Consider the following 19560-nt stretch of genomic DNA (forward strand, 5'->3'; position numbering starts at 1 on the left):
GTTTGTTTTGAAAAAGTGTTTTGAACACGTGTCACTTGAAAAAGCGAGCTCGTATTTACATTTGATCAAATTATTCAAACTTAAGTAAAAAGACCTTCATCCATCGACATTCAAACAAGTATATCACTTAAGCACTTAGCCTCATGGAAAATATGCTCAATATGACAACACAAACATACAATGCAATATACTAAAGCGAGAAATGCTCACTTGGTACTCCAAGGCAAGCTAAATAAAGCAAAATAATTAGAAAAAATGCATACTTCTAAATAATGCAATATGACTAATGCAACACATACATTATGCAAATAACAAGTTCGGTTATTAGCATGGCATTTGACTCAATTCAAAACATGGGATAAATCACTTATTCGAGCAAAGAATTTGAAATTGACATTGGTTAGAATGATGAGCCGAACCCTTATGCGTGTAAGACGAATGGATGCAAGTCATGGGAAATGCTAAGTAAATATGATGCTACCATTATAAGCGAGTAAATAAAAGGGAGAAAGAAATACGGGTTAAAAGACATACACAAATTACTACATATTTTTCCCTCATGCAAGATGGTTTGAATGTCCAAGTGTACGAATAAAACTATTACAAACCCGAATGAATAAATAAGAAATGAATAACTAGCTATCTAACTTATTATAAAACAAGGATATTATGATAATTACAATCAATATAATAAATGACAGTAATAAGTACAACAATAATTATAACAAGAATACTTACAACAATAATATGAAAAGTAATTACAACAATAATAATACAAACATTAATTACAACAACTAAAGGTGCACAAGGATCGCATGCGCATCAATGAAAACGGTTTTCAGAAGCTGCTCTGTCTGCCTTCTGTGTCACTGCTCTATTTCACCTTCAGTCACTACCCTCTATTTATGCCAAAATCCTCTGTTTACCAAACATTGGAGCCCGGCTGGCCTCTAATCAACCCTGGCTGGGTCCAAAAACGGCCGGTTGTGCCCTATTTTCTTGCAAAAAATATTTTTGTGCTTTGACGTAAAAACAATGTAGATAGAGCAGTTTTAAAACATGTTTGTCATTTTTGCTCTTGTCTATCATAAGGAACTTCAAGAGAAGAATGGATTCGGTTCCAAAATCATCAATAGGTGCAAGTTGATGGCTTGATGATTTTGAACACATTTGGGCAGAAGAATTAATAAATGTAAGAAAAGATGACCACCCCTCCCTTCTATCATGACGGCCCAAAGAGGAAGGTAGACATGTCCCAAAATTCATCAAAATATCATGAATTAATATATGATGTCTCTTGACGCGATGGACTCGGCATAACGTCTAGCTGAATCCAACTAATTTTATTCATCTTCTTTATGTTGATTTCATTGATTTTAAGCCAATTTTATAAGTCCTTCTTGACTTACCTTTCCATTATTAATCATTTTGCCCCAAAGTGATATTTAAGTCCACTAAATAAAGAAAAAGGTCAAATGAGAAGTGATTTTTAGCATGAAAGAGAGACTATGCCTTACGATGAACCTCCGAAGAAATTAGGCCATTGAGTATATGAGGTCTCTTTCTCATGCCTTGAATAACAATCAATCGCTTGAAACAACTCTTAAACAAAGAAAACCAAGAAAGAAGAGATGGCGCATAAATGATTATGCTAATTTGATTATTACCAAAATGAAACTCTTTACATAAAAACTAAGTAAAGAAAGCTATCAACTCGAATGACTTGGTGTCTAAGGCCTAAAAAATCGAAGCCATGAGGACGTACAACACAACAAGCAATGTATTCAAAGCATAAACTAATTAAATAAATTAAAACGGCCTCAAACAGCCCCTAAAACATTAAAAAAAAAATAGTAGCTAAAAATATGTTTAAAGAGCACAAAAAGATAGGTAAGGATAAGGAAACACAAAACTAGTAAATAAGAACAAGGAGATGTGACTAACCCCTCCACTTTTGAGACTTCTAAACCATGCTTTTTGGCCCTTTTAAACTCTGAAAATTAGTTTGTAAGCTAAGAAAAATGGTGGTAAAACAAAGGGAAGTAAGGTGCGAGAAAGGGCTTTAAGCCTCTCTACATTTGGTAGCTATTCAACCCCCAAGTTCCAACACTTGAAATGGATTCAAAATAGCACAAAAACACAAGAAATAGATAGAGAGAGATTGTAATGAATGCAAGGAAAAAGGTGACAAGCTTATACCTCTAGAAGAGAGCAAGCATTGGTTGTAAACCAAGCTTGATCCTAACATACTCTCAAGGTTGAATTATGATTCGCAAGGCACAGCCAAAGCTCCAAGATTCAGCTCTAAGCATGTATATAGTGTATAGATATAGCTCAAAGATTATATAATATCACAAAGTTAGCTTGCCAAGGAAGAAGGAGCTCTCAAAGGTGTGTTTGGGTTTTTGAAATTTTTCTAACCCCCAACACTGAGGCATCATTTCATATTTATAGAATTTGAGCCAAATAGGTCATAAATATCTTCAAAAATAAACAGCTAGTTGATTCCCGCCTAAAACAATGTTTCTCGCCCAAAAGGCACGGCCAACCCCCAATGAGGCACAGGCGAGCCCAAATGTAGTTCCCATGTTCCTCTGTTTCAGGTTCAGTGTATGTTGGCATGGTGCTAAAAAATGGATTTTTGTGGTAAATAGGTATATAAATAGCTTGGGTATGGAAGGTTGAGATTTTTATAGCTAGAAACCAGATGCCTTTGTTGAGAATTCGAACCATTGACAACGTAACTTCATCATCGAGTGCTCAAGACAAAGTGCCCAAGTCTTGTGGGCAGTAAAAAATGGGGTGCCTACAACAGGTTTGTTCAATATATACGAGTAGGTCCACCCCTGTCTCCACTAGTTATCCGCTTCTCGTATTGAATTCACAACAACAGTTATCAAATCACCAAGATGCCAATGACACCGGAATCCACCGAAACCTACAATCTTGGAATCTGCTAAGAAGGTTCACTTTTGAAAGATGTGAAAAAATTTTACAACTTGATCATGAACTTGAAACACCTAAGAACTAATGTATCATCATGACAGTAGGAGAGAATAATACATATTTTCCTCACTACAAAATTCTATTTCAAAAATATCTCCCTCTCATAGAAACCTCTCTCTATGTAAAATAATATGAAAAAAAAAAAAGTTTGGAGAGAAGTGAAATGATCCAGAAAAGATGCCAAAACAATTCAGCAAAGGTCCTATAAATAGACCTGAAACAAAGCACCATCGTGGGTGTGGTTATGACAGTTGCATGTATGACTATGTCATGCGCAAGTAAGTACTGGGAGTATGTTTTTATTGCAGCATGTTTGCTGGCGTGATGTTTCATAGTCGTGGGCACGATAAACATGATTGTTTAGCTGAATTTGCAAACTTTTGCTTTGATTTCCTTCATCTCTTCAACCCATGCCCAACAAAAATAATTACTCGACAAATAGCCAATCTTATCCCTCTTTTAGGCTATTTTCATCAAATCTTGACTCATGCTTTTAGTCAATCAAGACTAGTCAATTAGTCCCCTTTTCCCCTTATTTTGCAGTAGACAACCAGCCATATTATCTATGTAAGTTCCATTATTTTTTGCCCTACAACAACATACTTCAACCCAAACATCAACCGTCCAAATCTCAAATTGATTACTTCAAGAAAGATATTTCATAAATAATAAATCAATAATCAAATTGAATCAATAATCAATGTTTTTTGTCAAGAAAGGAATTTGCCAAGAATAACAAAATCTTTAGGATAAAATCCTAACAATCTTTCCCTTTGACAATTTTGAGACAAAACCCAATAACAATCTCTCCCTTTGACCATTTTGAGACGAAACCCAATACTTCATTCTTGCACAAAAATCCTTTGATTCAAGAGGAACAATGACAATATTATGAACACATTGCATTACGAAACTATTAGACATTTTGACGACGCAATGATACTTAAAAGAAATATTTTCCAAAACAAACCAAGTATCATTACATGATTGTTACCTACATAACACCCAAATCAGCCCCAAAATTACTCCATCTTTTTGTCCGAAATTGGCAAAGGGAAAGAAACAAGAAACGATCTAAAAAGACTCAACTAATAAAGACTAATCTAAAGAACCATAACAACATCAATCAAGGAGGAGGTGGTTGGCGAAACAAGGAGCACAACTCGCACATCTGATCAGAAAGTGATACCAAGGACTGATCAAGCCGATCAAAACAATTATCCATTAGATCCATACGTTCTCGCATCTCGTTCTGAAAGGCACGCTAAAAAATTTGCATCGGATAAAATTGTTCTTGAATGGATGGGCCTTGCTCCCCCTCAACATGCTTCCCCGTAATAGCTACACCAACGGCAGCCACACTTACATGACTTCCTCCTTGACCTCCATGACCACCTTGAGCTCTACCAGCTCTCCCCCTTACTTGAGCATTGCTAAGAGCGACAATCCTTTTTGAGACATGCATGCCTAGATCAATAATGTCGTCGTTGTCGTCGTCGTCATCATCATCATCATCATCATAGGACATATCATTTGTAGCCAGAAAGGTAGTAAGAAGGGAACCATAAGGTAGCCCTAGATTTTTTTATTTTTATTTTATTTATATTTATATTTTTTTGGGAAAAGACAACAATCATGTGGTAGAAGAAAATGAGAGGAAGATTAATTGACAAACTCTGACTTATGTAATGTAAAAAGTAGCCATGATATTGTGTTATGTTAGAGAAATGAGAGGATGGTTAGACATTAGTGGAGACAATGAGGTTGAGAAGATGAAAAGCGAGAGTGAGATTATAATGAAAGATAAGTGTACCGGGAAGCCAAACATGAGGCACTCCTAATAAGGTGTGGGAAACAAGATCAAAATCAATAGGACTAGGAGAGGCATGCCTATCGACTAGATAATCGCACAAAGTAGGCAGTCAATACTAAGGTATTGTAACAAGAAATCAGTAGAGAAGGTGTAATAATTTCCCCAAACATAGGTGTTAAAAGTGGAATCATCAATAGCAAGAGAGTTAAAATTGCTGTAAAGCTCATGCACCAATGCTCGATTTAGAAAACCCTCAACTGCTAAAACTAAGGCATTACCCATGGAATTAAACCAACACCCAATGTGAATATCATCAAATGTGTTAGGCTCAACATTCCATTCAATCAGAACAATTTGAGAAGGAAAATATTGTGAAATAGAGCTGCATGATCTTTTGAGTGAAAAAGAACTGAATTAAACTTGGCCTTTTAGCAGTTTTCTTATTTCTTTTCTTTAAAGATTTAGCCATGGCAAACATAACAAAAATTTCAAGAGAATGGGGAGATGGGAGAGGAAATTTTACCAAAGAACCAAGAAATGGAAAAGGAAATTTACCACCTAACAAGGAGATGGAAGAGGAGATTTACATGGACCACGAACCCTTAAATTGAAGCAGGGGGAGAGAGAGAGAGAGAGAGAGAGAGGAAAAAAAATCTAGGGTGTAAAAAAATACTAAAAACCAAAATAGCATCAAAACTCAAAGAAATCAACATGGGAAAAGAAGATATTACTCAGAAATCATGGGAAAATGATGAGAATAAAAGTATAACCAAACCCTAGATGCACAAGAGCAAGAAGATGATGCACAGATGAGAAAACTAGGTCGCGGTCGCGACTGTAATGTTAAATAGGATTCTTTTACACAGAATGATCACAGGCGCGAGATGTTTACCGCGGACGGTATTGTCCCAACTAGGGGCATGAGGGCTATGTTTGGCATAAAAAGCCTGGGCTAAAATAGTTTAAAAAAATAAAATAGGTTAAAAAGTCAATAATATAAAATATTACGTCTAAACCATAATCATTTTATTTTTTTTTCATAAAAGTTAAAAAAGCCAGAAAACCTATCCCAAACGAGACTTTTTAACTCTAAGTTAAAATAGCCAAAAAATTAAAAAGCCAAAACGCCAACCCATATCCCAAACAAAGGCTATGTCGTAGGCGCTAGGGCTGTACACGGGTTGGTTCGGGCCCGATTGGGCATGAATCCACTTCTGAACAGTGGCGGCTCCAGGAATTTTAATCAGGGTATTCATTAAGTAACTTAAAATCTAACAACTGTATTAAAAAAACAAATATAAAAGAGAACTCTAATATATTAATATTAAAGTTTTGACAAAAAAATAACTTGCAATTAGATAAAATATTACAATTGCCATCAAAACAACTTGCAATTAGATAAAATATTACAATTGCCCTCGACGAGATTTCATATTTTGAAAACGTTGCATAATCTCCTCATTATCAATGCTATCAAATACATCTCTTTCAATGTATGTAACCAAACAATCATTCATCCACTGATCTCCCATTCGGTTACGCAAATTACTCTTTATATACTTCATTGCTGAAAAACTTCTTTCCACTATTGCTGTCGCGACAGGTAGAGTCAATGCTAATTTCACAAGCAAATAGACTAATAGATATATCACATGTTTATCTGTCTCCACCAACTTTATAGCAAGATCACCAACTCCTTTAAGTTCTAAAAAGTCTTCACTTAAGCGCATATCAACAATGTAGTTTTGAAATTGGAGGTCAAGGACCATTAAATCTGTTGCAGAAAAATCATATGGATAGAACTCTGCAAGACGAATCAACTTATGTTTATCAAAAGCAAAGAATGATTTACTAGGATTCAAGCAAGCCATACAAAGAAGTAACTCAGTATTTGCTTCTGAAAAGCGATTGTTAAGCTCTTGAAGTTGTATATCTAAGACTGCGTAGAATAGCTCAACTTGATAATGATGTAAATTTGCAATTTGTAGAGCTTTGCGTCGTGGCCGCCCACTAACTACAAATATTTCATCCATATTTGGAATAGAAATCTCATGTTTGTTACAAAATGAAGACACTTCAGTCAATAAAGATTCCCATTCATCATCTCTCATCATCTGCAATCGTTGCTTAGATACTTTAACAAGTGTCATAGCATTGACAATATCTTGATTTTTCTTTTGCAATGCTAACGACAACTCATTTGTAATCCCTAAAATATTTTTCATCAAGTGTAAAGTGAAGGCAAATTCAAAAGATAGCATTAACTTCATGATAGAATGAGCTTCAACTCTTTGCTCGGGTTGTAAGCCATCCTCTTCAATAATCTCAAGTACATCAATCGAAGAAGAGAACATCAAAATCAAGTAGATAATTGTCCCAAAATGTGATCCCCAACGTGTATCACCAGCACGTTTAAGACTAGCCTCTTGATTCAAACCTCGCCCACTTCTAAGTTCACCACTGTCTAGTGCTTCTGTTATTTTAGCAAATTGCGCATCTCTGAGAGCATCTCGTCTCTTGCAAGAGCCACCAACAACATTCACTATGTTAGCAACAGAGCAAAAAAGTTCAGCAACGTCAATGTGCTTTTTAGCAATAGCTACAAAAGTCAATTGAAGTTGATGGGCAAAGCAATGAACATAAAAATGCAGATTTATTCTCCCTCAAAATTAAAGCTTTAAGACCATTGAATTCACCTTGCAGATTGCTGGCTCCATTATAGCCTTGCCCTCGTAGTTTTGATATACTCAATCCATGTCGACAAAATAAGGATTCAATTGCTGCTTTAAGTGATAAAGCGGTTGTATTTGATACATGTACAATACAAGAAACCGCTCTATAATAATGCCCTTTTTGTCCACATAACGTAGAACAACTGCCATTTGTTCTTTAACTGATATGTCATGAGACTCATCAACTAAAATTGAAAAAAACTCATTGTCCAAATCCTTTATGATAGCATTGATAGTCTCACATGCAGCAGCATTCACAATGTCTTTCTGAATATCATGGTGAGTTAGCTTATTATTTTTTGAAGTATTCCCCAATACAACTTTATTGATAGATTCATTATGATCCGCCAAAAATTGTAGAAGTTCAAAGAAATTTCCTTTATCCCTTGAATCATCAGATTCATCATGACCATGAAAAGCCAACCCTCGACGCAAAAGGAATCGTATGCAATCAACAGTTGCATTTAAGCGAGTCCGATATTCAATTTTTTCTTGATTTGACTGCTTAAGAAAAACACTTTGAATGTGTTGCTTTTGCTTCATAAGATCTTCACACTTCTTCACACCTTGGTTGTGAGCACTATTAACACCTCCAACATGAATTTGTAACTTGTTTTTCATATTCCAAATTTTAAATCCCTCTGTCACAAAAGTATCACATCCCTTTCCTAAATCGGGTCTAAACAAGTAACAACATAAACAAAATGCTGCATCTTTTTCAATACTATATTCCAACCAATTCTTGTATTCTTTAAACCAAGCAAAATTAAATCGACGCATAACTCCACTAATATCTCTTTGAGGGAAATTGTGGCTAAGAGGTTGATAGGGTCCTTTTTGTAAATATGTTCTCCTTATTTCGTCCCTATCATTAGGATGATATGACACAATTTTTGATCGTAATCCTGGATCAGAAGGAAGGTTGTTCAAGTCAACACGAATTCACTTCGAAGAATCTTGAATGTGACTATTATCACAAGTTTCTTGGGATTGAGATGAATCTTGTACAATAGTTGATTTTCTTTTCAGAAATTTGTCCATAATTCGAGAACTAAACAAAAGAGTAGGATGCACCTAAAAATATCCACACAAAAAACAGAGCTATCTAAATAAACCATAGAAAAAAAATAACTACAAGAGTATAAATAAATTGATTATAAAATTTCAGCTCCTATTTAATTTTTAAAACAAATAAAGTGAAGAAACTTAAAAAAATATTATACCTGATGACAACAAAGTATAATCCCCCAATATTATATTAACATGCATAACTATAAAATTAATTATATATGGATGGAAGGTTTTGTTTATAGTATCAAGTTTAAATAAATTTTAATATTATAGAGATAAAAAAATAATACCTGATGATATAATTCCCAAATTTCTTTTTGCCTTTTTCTTAACAATCAGTCAGCAACAGCAAAGCATGATAGCAACCACTTCATCTTCATTCAATACCAACATCCATGATCCATATTCCATGGGCAACAATGAAAGACAGAGGGGGACCACCCACAGAAAGAGAGAAGGGGGGCCGCGAAAAGAGAGGGAGAGATTGAGAGAGACAAAACGACAGTAGCGTTGAGCCTCCCCTAAGCAGCAAATTTGTGCCCTAACTACACTTTTTGCCCTAACTAACTACACTTTTTGACTTTATTCTTTCAAGCAGCAAATTCTTTTGGGTTTTATTATTTGTTTAGGCAAATGAGCTAAGGGGCTAAGTGGGCTAGAGGGTTATTTGTTTTGGCAAATGGGCTAAGTAGCTAAGTGGGCTAGAGATTTCATTATTTGTTTAGACAAATGGGCCAAGTGGGTAAGAGGGTATTCAACCATCTTGGATTTGGTATTCAAATTTTGGATTGGGTATTCAAAACTAAACTAAACCCCCAAAAAAAAAATAAAAATAAATTAAAATTTCAAATTTGAGGGTATTCAGCTGTGGATGCCGTGAAGCCGCCCCTGCTCATATACATCAAATCAATCACTTTTTTCAAAACTCTCTCTCAAAATAATTTTTCAAAATATCTTTTGAAAAAAAAATCAAACTAAACAAATTTTCGTACTTTTTATTTCAAAACATATTTCTCAAATACAAATCAAACAAGGCCAAACAATTTAGAGAGAGAGAGAGATGAACAGTTTAGAGAGAGATGGTGAGAGAGACACAAGTGGTTAGAGACAGAGAGATATAGGAAGTCAGACTTGACAAAGGTTGGAAAGAATCATGTCTTGGAAATCTAAGAGACAAGGCTCTAGTTATCATTTCAGTCTTGCAAACCAAAGAGATAGGGCGCCAGCTATGTTCTCATTCTTGGAAATCTAATATAATTTACTAATAAATAATTTACAAATCTGCAGACCTATATAATACTAATATATACACACATCTATGTCGGTTCAGGTCGGTTTACACAGTTTTCAACATAGAAAATCGAGACTCGACCGAAAATCTGAATTTCAAACTGAATTTGACCTGGTGCCGACCGAATAATTTTCAAAACGGTCCGTATGGAGGTTGGGTCAGTTGGTTTGAGTCAGGTTGAACGGATGATTCGGTTATTTGTACACCTCTAGCAGGCGCGACAAAGTTGCTCTAAAAACACTTAAGGCTCACTCTTATACTCAACACATGAAAAACAAAGTTTTAACAATTATGACAATGTTCATCTGAATGTAAGGAACACTTAAAGAAACATAGGATTTGGTGAACATGACTCTCATATAAAAGAGATGTGTTGAGTGAATAGAGAAAACACCATGTTTAGCCATGTCATGAAGAGTTGGAAATGAACATTCCGTTTCAAAAATCACGTTAATCTTTTCAGAAGTCAAACCTCAAGTTTTTCAAAGTATGATTTAGAGAGCAAATAAAATCAACCTTCCACCTCCTCCTTCTTTTATGGCCTTTTCCGTTGAGCATATAACAATAAGGACTCATGTGACCTATTTTTCCACAAAATTCACAACAAAAAATTGGCTTACCATTCCTTGGATATCTTGAGGCCAACTAACCCCAACGAATGCTTTCTTGTCCATGTTTTGTGCCTCAAGAAAATGATGTGAAACTGCTCCATTCCTATTTATCTTGCCAGAGCTGTTATCTTTATTCAGATTAACACAATGAGGTCTAATGTGTCCACTAACACCACAATGATGACAAAAAGGTATGAATTTCTTCTTGAACATATTTTCATGAGACAAAGTAGAAGTTAAAGAAATTTTACCTTTCGCTTTGACAAAGCCTTGTATACCTTGTGTACTTGCATCCTTGGAGGTAGATCCTTCGGGTTTGGAGTTGAGATTATTGCAGTAGCCAAGACTACTCTTGTCATTTGCCATTTGTTGTGAATTTAGAACCGCATCCTAATTTTTTGAACTTGTGTTCCATAATTTGAGTGTGGCATTGGCACTAATCAATTCAAGTTCCCTTTTGGCACATTTTTCTTCAAGCTTTTTTATTGTCCTAGCACCATTTTTAGCTTCCTCTTTAAGGAGATCAAAACTCTTCTTAAGCTCATCATGTGCACCAAGAAAAAAATCTCTCATTTTTGCAAGTAGAGAGTTTATCAATCAAAATGCTCTTTTCATTGGTGAGAGAACTTATTTTTGTTTGAGCTTCCATAAACTCCTCCTTTAATTGATGTTTCTCCTTCTCACTGTCTTCCAAGCTAGTACTGAGTTCGTCTTTTTGCTTTTGATAAGTTGCGGCACTCATTGTACATATTCACATAACTATCTTGAAAATCCTTCACTATCAAAAGTGTCCTCATCTTTTGAGGCTAGTTCAAGACTTGCCACAAAGGCATTGTGTGTTGCTTCTTGCTCATGCATTGAAGATGTTGCACAAAAGGCCATGAAAAGACCTTCACTTGAACCTTCATTTCCTTCCTTATTTTCTGAGTTGCTCTCATCATCCCATGTGATTTAAGAGCTTTCGTTCCATTTTTCATGGAGGGACAATCAGGTGCTATGTGACCATATCTTTGACATTCATAGCATTGTATTTCTTGAAATTTCATGTTCTTCTTGTCGGGTTTAGAAATTTTTGCTCATCATTACTTTGCTCCCTTGAAGTTGATTTCTTAAAATTAGGCTTTTTCTTTCTCATAAATTGTTGAAACTTTTTTGTAAACAAAGCCATCATTTCGGACTTAAAATCTTCATCATCTTTGGCAGTTTTAACATTCTTATGAGTGCTATTAAAAGCTATAACATCTTTTTGTTTTTTCTTTGAGAAAATGTTAAGTTTGTAAGTTTTCAACCAATTGATGTTTAAGACTATCAACATCTTGAGCTTCTTCTATAGCCTTAGCTTTTTGTACAGGGAGAAAATATTCCGGCAAGCCCGTACTGCTTTCTTCCAAGTCCTTGCCGGTTCGATTGACCTGCGAACACAACGGCGGTGAGCTACCTGGCGGTGTGTGGCCGGAATACCCCTCCGACGATCAAGTTAGACACACACAGGGATAGAGAGAGAGAGAGGATTGAGTGTTTTGTGTAAATCTTACCAAATGTTCATCTGTCTAAGCATGGGGGGTACAGACTCGCTTATATACCTTATGCGCCCCAAATCTACTCCCATTAGTCTCTCGACACGTTGTGCTGCTATCCCATATGTCAACGCAAATCTAGCTGATCATCATCTAACCAAGCTGCCAGTCCACACTACTGGGAGCTTGGCAGCCGGGGTGCAGCATCTCGGCTGCTGAAGGCCGTACTGTACTGCTAGCCAGAGCGCTCTGCTCGCCAAGCTCATTGACGACCGAGCTCGAGACAGCTCATGCTGGTTAGCCGTCGGCCTTCCTGCCGGGCTAACCCACGAACCGTGGTACCCAGTGAGGCAGCGGAATCTCGGCCGAACCATCACTCGACCGGTCTCTGCACCTTGAAGCCAAGTAGCTCGGTCCAACCATGCCTTGCCTTAATCGAGCAAAACCTTTTGGGACAGGCCCATGCTACCACGGCCCAACTGTGTTCGGCCCAAATCTGCCTGGCCATTACCACGGCCCAATCCAGATCATAAATCTCCCTCTCACTTTTGATTGAAAACAATCGAGTAATGATCTCACAATTTTAGTAACAACCTTAGACTTGGGAATTTTCTCTCCTAATGCAAATTAGGAATTAACAATATCACTGAGTTTGGCATACAAATCATCAAAGGTGTTGGTAACAATACCAGAAAAAATTATATTTTATTGATAAATAATGTAAAGAAAATGAGATACAAATAGATCAGGCTGAGGCACGGATATCTCGTTTTCTTTAAGGAAATCAAGCCCATTGCGGTAGGAAAAACCCAAATACCGATGCAGCAGTCACAAAACTATGACTTGTCCCCTCCAGGATACAACAGCCCGACCACTTGTCATATGGTTCAGGCCAACTCTGCACAAGATGGTGAACCCCAAAGCTCCTCCAAGAAAAACACTCTTCTTTGCTAGTAATCTCTCTTGTATAGAAAATAGTTGGTGTGCATTGGTGTAGAAAAGAGTAGATGAGAGGGACTATTTATAGGCCACTAGAACCTTACAAGTTACACCAAAAATAAAGATGATCATTAAACTAGAGAAAATGGAGTAACTCCAAAAACTAACTTACCACCAAGTTTATGAATTCTAATTACTCTTCATTCATGAACAAGATAAAATGTTACCAAAGTAATGAAACTCTATTCATGAACAAGATAAGAGGTTACCAAAGTAAACTCCATTCATGAACAAGATATATCAATAAACAAATAAAAGATATTAAAATGGACCAACAATCCCCCACTCATTTTAATATCAACAAGACAAAAGAGATTACCAAATAGAGAGAGACTAGTATGCATCATGAAGGTGTGCTCTCAATTGAACCTTTGTTAGTAAAACAACAACCTCTACTCTAGAGTCAATAGTGGTCTCATACTTGAACTATCACTACTTAGGGGAAATAAAGTATTACTGCTCACACATAATAGTCCAGGTGTTGACATGAGCTTTAATAGTCAGCATGTTATGGCCTTGTGCTAATCCTAGTTTTCATGAGCATATTTGAGCATAAGCCTTGTTCTCATAGAAAGCGGCCCCACTTTCATGCTCATATAGGTGAAATCTGTCAAGGATGTTCCTGTAATTCACACACCCTACTCAACAAGAGCTACAGAATTTTATTAACAGTATAAAAGCTCAACCCTCCAACATTACAGGACAAATGCACTTACATCATAGGGATGGATAACAAAATATTAGAGAGTGCATTTTTATAACCACTATATGATTCGTTCTTCCCATTGAACCTAGTTACAGGATCTTTGGTCCCTAGGTTGGGTATCCTCATACATGGTTTATGATTTTATAGGTTTTAAACCCATCTCCCTCGATGTATTCCAGACCTTATCTCTCGCCAATGCCTTGGTTAATGGATCCGCAAGATTATCACAAGATTTTACATAATTTACAATTATGATGCCATTACTCAAATAGGATCTTAGATTACTGTGTTTCCTTCGTATAGGTCTGAATTTACTATTATAAAAATGGTTGTTTACTCTACCGATAGCAGCAGTGTTATCACAACGAATTAACACAGGAGGAATTGGTTTTTCCCAAAAACGAATTTCATGTAACAAATCTCTCAACCAATTCGTTTCTCACATGCTGAAGCCAACCCTATAAGCTCAGCTTCCACTGTAGAATTAGCAATTATAGTCTGTTTTTTAGACTTCTAATATATAGCACCACCACCCAAGGTAAAAATAAAACCCGAGGTAGAGAGAGAATCACTTGACAAAGTGTTCCAATCGGCATCACTATATCCCTCAAGTACCGCAGGATACTTGTTATAAAACAAACCATAATTTTTTGTACCAGATAAATATCTCATAATTCGTCCCATCACTACAACAAAAGTAATCTATGGTGACGAAAACTAGTGAAGAAAATAAATTTCATCAGTAAATAAGAATAATTCGTGACGAATTATAAAATTTTGTCACATATAATAAAAAAATAAAAATAATAGGTGACGAAATTTGTTTTCGTCAACAAATATTCCTTTTTAGGTGAAAAAAAATTAAGTTTTGTCATCGAAGGTTTTCCCGCTAATTTTTTTTTTTTGGTGGCGCCAAAATTTTGAGACTTTTGATGAGAAAAAAATTTGTCACTATTTATAAAATTATTAGTGAGGAATATATTTTCGTCACCAATAATTTTTTATATATGTTTTTTGAGAAATTTGATTTTAAATATTTTAAGACCATTTGGTGAGAAATATATTTTTGTTACTAATAATTTTTAATATTTTGAGAGTTTTTAGAGAGGAATTTTGTCATTAATTTTAGAGGAAAAATTTTGACATATTGGGCGGTAATGAAAAAAAATAGACTACTAACTTTTTTCCCCTTTTTATTTTTGTTTATCAGTTTTCCTCCCTCCCCTTCTCTCTCTCTCTCTCTCTCTCTCTCTAAACAAAACACAAGTTAATTAGCTCTCTAAGTAACCTATGGTGACGAAAAGTAATGAAGAAAACAAATTTCGTCATTAAATAAAAATAATCCGTGACGAATTATAAAATTTTGTCACACATAATAAAAAAGTAAAAACAATAGGTGACGAAATTTATTTTTGTCAATAAATACTTCTTTTTAGGTGAGAAAAAATTAAATTTCATCAACAAATGTTTTTCCTCTAATTTTTTTGGATGACGCCAAAATTTTGAGACTTTTAGTGAGAAAAAAATTTGTCACCAATTATAAAATTATAAGTGAGGAATATATTTTCGTCACCAATAATTTTAAATATTTTTTTTGAAAAATTTAATTTTAAATATTTTGAAACTATTTGATAAGAAATATATTTTTATCGTCAATAATTTTAATATTTCAAAATTTTTAGTGACAAAATTATTTTATCACCAATTTTGAAGGAAGAACTTTGAGATTTTGCCGTAATGAAAAAAAGAACTCTACTAATCCTTTCCTTTTTTTGGTGCTTCAATTTTCCTCTCATCCATTACTATAAAAATGCTGAAAGATCGTACTTAAAAAAAAATAAAATATAACACTTTTAATGAAAGTGTGATTAAAAAAATTAAATTAATATTTTAATCACACCTAATCTAATTAAGTATGATAATATTTATTTTTTATGTCACTTTTTAATTAAATGTGATTATATCATATGTTTTTTTTAATCACACTTTAATTAAGGTGTAATTATATATATTTTTTTTAAATTTATTTTTTTATATCTAATATTACCACATTCTTATTACGAACCATCCTTATTTTGAACTTGAGGGAAATCCTCTCTTGCTCTCTCTATCTCTCTCGCTCTCTCTCTAAACTCTAATCTCTCTCAATTGATCTCTCTCTAAGCCCTAGTCTCTCTCAACTGATCAATTACAACGATCTGAAATTATTTGAATTTCTGGTCCTAATCTCTTTCAACCGATAGATTGCAACGATCTGAATTTCTGGTGCAAAGCAGAGGTCTCGCAGTGCCTCCTCGAAGCTTCTCACTGTAACGATCTGAAAACTACGTTTGATTGCATCTCCGATCTGTTCATCGATGTCAACTTCGTCGGTGCTGTGTGCTTGAAGGTTTGAAAGCTCTTACATCTGGGATTGCAGGCTATACTGCAGCCTCTTTCTATTACTAGCTGGAAGGAATAAATTGGGTATGTGGCCTTGGATTCTACTTCTACTTTTTATTATGATTTTGTGTAGATTTATTGCCTAGACTCATGAGTTCCTGTAACGCCCTCAAAATAATAACATTAAACCCATCAATTAAGACATGCATTGATATATAAACGTTCCACATTCTTTTATTCATCAGAGTTCCATAATCAAAAGTATTACATGTTAACAATAAAAGCAAATGCCCTAGAGGCTTACAGCTTTCCAAGTTAACACTTGGTTACAACAAAAGAGTGCTAACTCATTTACACCTTAAGCCCTTGGCTTGAAAATACATGTAATACATCGAAGAAAGAAAAACAATAAAAGTCCGCCTGCCTCTAGCCTCCCAAGCTACGTCCTTAGAGGTGGCATGCTGCCTGTGCCTGAAAATGATATTCCCATATAGGGTGAGCCACAGCCCAGTAGAAATATACTAAACCAAATATAAACAATGACTAAAAGATTAGCAGTTGATAGATGGCCAACACAGATACTTTTCCTTATCACACTTTACGGTTTCATGACATACAAGTCCTTATTACAATCCATTTTCCAATTCTTTTCAATTCTCAATTTATAACCATGGCTCAGAACCTGGCCAAACAACTCATATGAGACAGTAACTCATATCAAGCACTTCCCATTTCATAATAGATAAGCATACTAGCTATATCACACACCAACAGATAAGCATACAAGCTATATCATCACTTCCACAGATATGCATATGAGCACTATCACACTTCCAATGACAAGCATATGAGCTCTGTCAACACATTAATAGATAAGCATATGAGCTCTATCTATGGAGTCCATCCCCTATCTCCTCCCAACACATCCGGTTTAGAGGTCCATCCCCTATCTTCCCCTAAACCGTGGAGTACATCCCCTATCTCCTCCAATACAACACAATGCATATAAACAACAATAATACACATCATCACACAATACATAAATTTAATGTATTCTTTCAATCGTCAATCTCAATGACACATTCCAGTGATTAGTTTCAGTTTGCCTAATCATCATGCATTGTCTACAACAATCAAGACTATCCTCCACCAATAGCCCAAAGCAGTTATTTCTATACAGAAAATAAATGCAACAATGGATATATAATCAACATTCCAACTAGGTGAGTGATAAATAATCCAACTACACCCTTTAATCCCATGCCTTCCCAAATCAATTCCTCATTTCTCATAATTAATTATGCAAATTAATTAACCAATGTAATTAGGGCATTTTCCATAATTTACATTACAACCCTTAGGTTCCATTTTCATTAATGTCTTAACATTAATTTCACATTTTCCAGGTCAAACATGCATCTAGGTTTTATATAGCTAAAACCCCAACTCTTGTAAATTTATACAAAAGCCCCCAAACTTTCACAAAATTACCAAACCAACCCCAACATCTCAAAATGCTAAAATTTAAAGACAAAGCTCATAAAGAGGAGTAGGATATCCCTACCTCGAAGTTAGAGCTCGGATGGAGAAGAGACCAAAACCAAAGTGCTCCAAAGACCGAGATTTTCAGATCAAAATGACGCCCTCGACGATCAACACAACTTTTACAAAGGCCGAAGAGAAGGAGGACACTCTAACTAGATCAAACCCTAGAGAGAAGGGAGTACCTAGAGAGAGGCTCTCAAAATGGTTTTTAGAAAAAGTAGGAGAAAGAAAGAAAAGCAAAAAGTGATTCGAAATCACCCAGCGGATAACTCATATACATATGACCCGCTCGAGCGGAGAACACGACGCTCGAGCGCCAAGAACAAAACTCTAGACACGCTCGAGCATAATAATACCCCCTCGAGCTCCAAGACACAAGAATAAAGCACTTCCGTTCGAGCGTGAAAACCAGTCCGCTCGAGCGTAGATTTCCATCTCCCAGAACTTACACCCAGAAAGCACTACTCGCTCGAGCGCCAGACAACCCGCTCGAGCGTAAACAAACCCGCTCGAACGCAGAAATCACATCTACAGAAGTTTTGCAGGAACCCGAAAACTGGAGGTGTGTAATCCCCGCTCGAGCGCAAGAAGACCCGCTCGAGCGGAACGCCTAAAAACTGAACAACAAGGAATTGAAACCAAGGCCTAACCAACCTGTAACAACCCTGTTCAAAACATCCTAAAACTCGATCAAGTGGAATTAAAGGACGACAACAAGATAGATACCACTACCAACTTCACGGAACCGTGTCCGGAATACAACAGAACAGTAAAGGGATAACCGAGATCGCTATAACCTTCCCCCCTTAAAGAATTTCGTCCCCGAAATTAAACACAAGTTTTTCAAAAACAGGTTTTATCCATTCTCAATAATATTACAACATAATATTAAACAACCCGACCCGTTACCGGTCGATTCCATCTCTTTTCAAGAGGCATTTCACAACAATTGTTACAAGTGCACTATCAATATGCAGTTTTCTTCCATTTCCAACCATTTCCAATATGCATGGTCCACAGTTCATATCATAATCAATATACATGATACAACTCCAATTCTACAATATAGCCAACATATGCAATATCATAATCAACTCCCATATCAAGGTAAGTTTTACAACATACCTTACATTAAACCAAAACATTACCAATGTTTCACAACTTAAGACATATTTAAAGCTCTTAAGTCCAACAATATTACATAATCTAAATATCAGATTACTCATCAACAAACAAGTCCGGATATTTCTCGCGGACCTCCAACTCACGTTCCCAAGTGGCTTCCTCCACTCCGTGATGTTTTCACAAAACCTTTACCAAAGGGATGGTCTTGCCACGCAGGACTTGATCCCGCCTATCCAAGACCCGAACTGGTCTCTCCTCATACGAGGCATCCTCATCTACCTCTAAGTCGGTCCAATCTAACACATGCGATGGATCCGGCTCACATGAAACACGTCATGAACTCCGAACAACTGTGGTGGCAACGCTAAACGATAAGCAACCTCGCCAATCCTCTCAAGGATCTCAAAGGGACCAATAAATCGAGGGAATAACTTCCCACTCTTCCCAAACCTCATCAATCCCCGCCTAGGTGATATCTTCAGAAAGACATGATCACCTATCTCAAACGCCAAAGGCCTCCTCCTACAGTCAGCATAACTCTTTTGGCGACTCTGGGCTGTAACAAGCCTCCTACGGATAAGCTCAACTTTCTCCGTCGTCTCCCTAACCAACTCCGGACCCAACAAAGGTGCATCGCCCACCTCAGCCCAACAAACTGGAGACCTACACGGTCGGCCATACAAGGCCTCAAACAGTGCCATACCGATACTAGACTGAAAGCTGTTGTTGTAGGCAAACTCTACCAATGGCAAGTGCCTCTCT

The 19560-nt window shown here is 36.1% G+C and overlaps 1 protein-coding gene across 1 annotated transcript; it reads right to left on the bottom strand.

The window, feature by feature from the left end:
• Positions 1-6225: 6225 nt before the first annotated feature.
• Positions 6226-7536, bottom strand: LOC145799448 (uncharacterized). The gene is made up of 2 exons (XM_082889034.1): positions 7516-7536; positions 6226-7404 (listed from the first exon to the last, which is right to left on the bottom strand). The coding sequence occupies exons 1-2, from the start codon at positions 7534-7536 to the stop codon at positions 6226-6228; spliced, it is 1200 nt and encodes a 399-aa protein (XP_082745160.1).
• Positions 7537-19560: the final 12024 nt, after the last annotated feature.

The sequence above is a fragment of the Camellia sinensis genome, chromosome 9 (assembly GCF_055761805.1).
Source record: "Camellia sinensis isolate YWXY chromosome 9, ASM5576180v1, whole genome shotgun sequence".
NCBI classification, from domain to species: Eukaryota; Viridiplantae; Streptophyta; class Magnoliopsida; order Ericales; family Theaceae; genus Camellia; species Camellia sinensis.

Excerpts from the sequence above, each read along its gene's own strand:
- LOC145799448 (XM_082889034.1), bottom strand. The coding sequence starts at position 7,536 with ATGGAGCCAGCAATCTGCAAG. Across the intron at positions 7,405-7,515 it reads TGGAGCCAGCAATCTGCAAG|CACATTGACGTTGCTGAACT; the intron begins GTGAATTCAATG and ends ATTGCTAAAAAG.